The sequence below is a fragment of the Nansenia antarctica genome, assembly GCF_963989245.1.
Source record: "Nansenia antarctica genome assembly, chromosome: 2".
Classification (NCBI taxonomy): Eukaryota; Metazoa; Chordata; class Actinopteri; order Argentiniformes; family Microstomatidae; genus Nansenia; species Nansenia antarctica.
The window spans coordinates 2,947,423-2,952,422 of NC_137675.1; the positions used below are offsets into that span (position 1 = coordinate 2,947,423).

Sequence of the window (5,000 nt, forward strand, 5' to 3'; positions counted from 1 at the left end):
TCTTGCCCAAGGACACCTCGACATGTGGCCAACCGGGGCTCGAACCACCGATCTGTCGATCGTTAGACGCCGGCTCCTGAGACACAGCCGCCCCACACCTAAAGTTATCCACTCCGCACAGATTGAGTGTAGTCAAATAATAAAAGTAGTAAATCACTTTTATTCAGGTTTCCAAAACATTCAGATATTCTCCTGATAGTTCGGCGAAGACATCCATCACATTGAACTGGCGAATAAGCAGTTAAACCTGTTACTGTGACGTTACCGATGACAGACAGAGTCGGACTGTCCTGTGGATCGAGGGAGGCTGGTGGAGGTAGAAATCGGAGGATGGGTTTATTGTAATGCATGGGATGGAATGAGGAATGGTATCAAACACAAAACAATTTTACAGTTAAATGCTTCTTACAGTTAAAGAAAAAGCAAAAATACACAAAATAATAAGCAAAATGTATCTCAAATACATTACTATAATAGTCAAATATACAGATCAAGTAAAATATCTATCTCCTCTCTCTCTCTCTCCCCCCCTTTCTCTCTCCCTCTCTCTCCCTCTCTCCCTCTCTCTACTGTAACTGTAAGTAGCCACTGCTCCCCAGACCTGGAATACTTGACTGTTAAATGCCGACCCACATACCTCCCGAGGGAATTCAACGCGGTGTACATAACAGCTGTTTACATAGCACCTAGCGCAGATGCTAGCTTAGCATTAGCCCGGCTACATGACGTCATCAGTGGTGGACAGAGCGCAGATCCTCAAGCAGTACATATAATCGCGGGGGATTTCAATCATGCTGACCTGAAGGTAGTACTACCCAAGTTCTATCAGCATGTTAAATGTGCAACAAGAGGAGATAACACACTGGACAAGGTATACACCAACATCAAGCTTGCCTACGAGGCTAGACCGCTAGCTCATCTAGGCATGTCTGACCACGTGTCCATCCTCCTGATCCCAGCCTACACTCCCATGAGGAAAAGTGCCCCCATCACCACTAAGACTGTCAGAACCTGGCCAGCAGGGTCCGCTCCACTGCAGATCTGCCTGAATGACACCTCATGGCAGGAATATGAGCATGAGGACCTGGAACAGTTCACGTCGTCGGTTCTGAACCACATAGTGAACTGCACCAACTCAGCCACCGTGGACAAACGTGTCCGGGTCTACCCCAACACGAAGCCATGGATGACTGAGAAGGTCAGAAAACTGCTCAAGGAGAGGGACAACGCCTTCTCAGCGAAGGACACACTGCTGTACAGCACCACCAGGGCTACCCTAAACCGTGGCATCCGGGAGGCCAAGGCAGACCACAGAGAGAAGATTGAGGAATGCTTCCTGAGCAACGACTCCAGGCGGGTGTGGCAGGGGGTTCAGCACATGACAAACTTCAGAGCCAACAGGCTCACAGCCGCGGAGGACGACCCCCTGCTGGCGGAAGAGCTGAACTCCTTCTACGCCCGGTTCGACGAGGGGCGAACGGAGGTAACCACAACACAAACACCACTCTCTCCAGCTCTCAGCAGCCTCACCCTCACAGAGCATGAAGTGAGACGCGTGCTGAAGGCGGTGGACCCCAGAAAAGCCTCAGGGCCGGATGGCGTCCTGGGACGGGTGCTGAGGGACTGCGCCGACCAGCTGGCCGGGGTTTTCACCAACATCTTCAACCAGTCCCTGTCCCAGGCCACCATCCCACCCTGCCTGAAAACCTCAACAATCATCCCAGTCCCGAAGAAAAGCACGGTGAGCTGCCTAAACGACTACCGCCCGGTGGCACTCACACCAATCATCATGAAGTGCTTCGAGAAACTGGTCCGGGCCCACATAGTCACACGCCTCCCGCCCAACCTGGATCCATACCAGTTCGCCTACAGAGCCCACAGGTCCACAGAGGACGCCATCGCGACGACTCTCCACTCCACTCTATCCCACCTGGAGAGGGGGAACAGCTACGCGAGACTGCTCTTTGTGGACTTCAGCTCTGCCTTCAACACCATCCTTCCAGACAGGCTAGTGACCAAACTACTAGACCTGGGACTATCACACTCCTGTGTCTGTGCATGGATCAAGGACTTCCTGTCTGACCGCCCCCAGAGGGTGCGGGTGGGCTCCCACACCTCCACAGCCCTCAGACTCAGCACTGGGTCCCCCCAGGGCTGCGTGCTAAGCCCCATCCTCTACAACCTCTACACTTACGACTTCACCCCCGTCCACCCCAGCAACTCCATCATAAAGTTTGCAGACGACACCACCGTGGTGTGCTGCATCTCGGGGGGGGGACGAGGCGGCGTACAGGGATGAGGTGGAGCAGCTGGGCAAGCTGTGCAAGGTTAACAACCTGCTGCTGAACCAGTCAAAGACCCAGGAAATCATCGTGGACTTCAGGAGGAAAAAATCTGAGGTCCAGCCCCTGCTCATCGACGGAGAGAGCGTGGAGAGAGTCTCAACCCTCCGATTCCTGGGGGTGCACATACAGGATGACCTGTCCTGGAAGACCAACACAGCAGCCATCATCAAGAAGGCACAACAGCGGCTCTACTTCCTGAGAGTCCTCAGGAAATACCACCTCAAACAGGAGCTGCTTGGGACCTTCTACCGCTGCACAGTGGAGAGCATCCTCACCTACTGCATCTGCGTGTGGTTCTCCAGCTGCACAGCTGCAGAGAGGAAAGCGCTACAGAGAGTCGTGAGATCGGCCCAGAAGATCATCGGCGCCCCCTCCCCTCTCTGGAAGAGCTGTACAACACACGCTGCCTCAGGAAGGCCTCCAAGATCTCCAGAGACCCATCCCACCCTGGGAACGAACACTTTGTTCGGCTGCCCTCGGGCAGGCGGTTCAGGACCATGTCCGCAAGGACAAATAGACTGAAGCTCAGCTTCTGCCCTAGGGCCATTCAGGCCCTGAACACAGCAAAGACCTAGGTTCTAGGCCCTGGACAATCTAGACAATTTGATGCCAGCTACTAGATTGTAATCAAGTGCAATACTGAAACACAACTGTGAACATTTCAAACCTGCAAACTGCGACACTTGTTTTTTGTATTTTTTTCCTAGCACCAGGGGAGCCCCCCCTCCCAAATTTCGTTGTATGGTACCTGTACTATATTAATGACAATAAAGACCATTCATTAATTAATTCATTCTCTCTCTCCCTCTCTCTCTCTCCCTCTCTCTCTCTCTCTCTCTCCCTCCCTCTCTCCCTCCCTCTCTCCCTCTCTCTCTCTCTCTCCCTCTCTCCCTCTCTCTCTCTCCCTCCCTCCCTCTCTCTCTCTCTCCCTCCCTCCCTCTCTCTCTCTCCCATCTCTCTCTCTCTACCTCCCTCCCTCCCCTCTCTCTCTCTCTCCCGCCTCTCCCTCCCTCTCTCCCTCTCTCTCTCTCTCTCTCCCTCCCTCCCTCTCCCTCCCTCCCTCCCCCTCCCTCCCTCCCTCCCCCTCTCTCTCTCTCTCCCTCCCTCCCTCCCTCTCTCTCCCATCTCTCTCTCTCCCTCCCTCTCTACCTCCCTCCCTCCCCCTCTCTCTCTCCCTCCCTCTCTCTCTCTCTCTCTCTCTCTCTCTCTCTCTCTCTCTCTCCAGGTTTCTTGGTGTTCCTAGGGACCCTGCTCCTAGCCATGGCGTCCATCGATGCGTCTCGTACCCTGCACTCCCGGCTGCTGGCCAACATCCTCCGTGTCCCCATGCTGTTCTTCGACACCACGCCCTCGGGAAGGGTGGTCAACCGCTTCGCCAAGGTACTGTAGGAGGCTGTGTCTCTGTGTCTCTCTGTGTCTCTCTGTGTCTGTGTCTCTGTGTGTCTCTGTCTCTCTGTGTCTCTGTGTGTCTCTGTGTCTCTGTGTCTCTCTGTGTCTCTGTGTCTCTGTCTCTGTGTGTCTCTGTGTCTCTGTGTGTCTCTGTGTCTCTGTCTCTCTGTGTGTCTCTGTGTCTCTGTCTCTCTGTGTGTCTGTGTCTCTGTCTCTCTGTCTCTGTGTCTCTGTGTCTCTGTGTCTCTGTGTCTCTGTCTCCCTGTCTCTGTGTCTGTCTCTCTGTGTCTCTGTGTCTCTGTATCTCTGTGTGTCTCTCTGTGTCTCTGTGTCTCTGTGTGTCTGTGTCTCTGTGTCTCTGTCTCTGTGTCTCTGTGTCTATCTGTGTCTCTGTGTCTATGTCTCTCTGTGTCTCTGTGTGTCTCTGTGTGTCTCTGTGTCTCTCTGTGTCTCTCTGTGTCTCTCTGTGTCTCTGTGTCTCCGTGTCTCTCTGTGTCTCTGTGTCTCTGTGTGTCTCTGTGTCTGTCTGTGTGTCTCTGTGCCTCTCTGTGTCTCTGTGTCTCTCTGTGTCTCTGTGTCTCTCTGTCTCTGTGTCTGTCTGTCTCTCTGTGCCTCAGTTAGGGCTTTCACACCGGAAAAGAACCGTGCCGGTTCGCGTTCGCAAACCAAGTCTGGAACCGGCCGGCGCGTTCAGACCGAAGCTCAATTGGTTCGGAACCTGAAAAGTTGGTTCGCAGCGGGCACCAAAAAATAGTGGTTCTCAAGCGCGAACCAAAACGTAGAACAGTCACGTCGTCAGTGGGTGTGTCCTATTCTAGGCTGCAGAGACCAACAAGGAGGAAGTAGACAAAATGTAATCTAATCTAAATCTAATCATTAGTGATCAAAAACAATATCAAAAGTGTCATTATTCTCTCTATCTTCCTCACATGCTCAGCAAACACACACACGCACACGCGCGCGGACATGCGCGAACGCGAATTTCGTAAGCCATTTCTATTCCAGTAATGGAGCAGCTGATTAGTAAAAGAACGCATATAGAAAGTGTCTTTTGTTTTGTTTCACAGAAAATTGTGTTTATTTCAGATACTGTATTAGTGGAAGATATTATCCTCTTTTCCAGTGAAGTAGCTGCCATCTAGTTGTGAATTGTTTTGTTTATCCCGCCCCTTCATCACCCAGCGTTGATGACGCGGATGGTTCAGGTTACACTGGTATGAACGCGGGCTCGTTCGCCAGACAGCACCAAGGTTCAGAGGTTTCCGA

The 5,000-nt window shown here is 52.6% G+C and overlaps 1 protein-coding gene across 2 annotated transcripts in view; it reads left to right on the top strand.

Annotated features, from left to right (window-relative positions):
• Positions 1 to 5,000, top strand: part of abcc2 (ATP binding cassette subfamily C member 2) — a 45,689-nt gene that overhangs the window by 34,271 nt on the left and 6,418 nt on the right. For both annotated transcript variants that reach the window (XM_080524314.1, XM_080524315.1), the window contains exon 23: positions 3,571 to 3,725. In XM_080524314.1, coding sequence (XP_080380440.1) covers positions 3,571 to 3,725 — 155 coding nt within the window. The remainder of the gene's footprint in view (positions 1 to 3,570; positions 3,726 to 5,000) is intronic.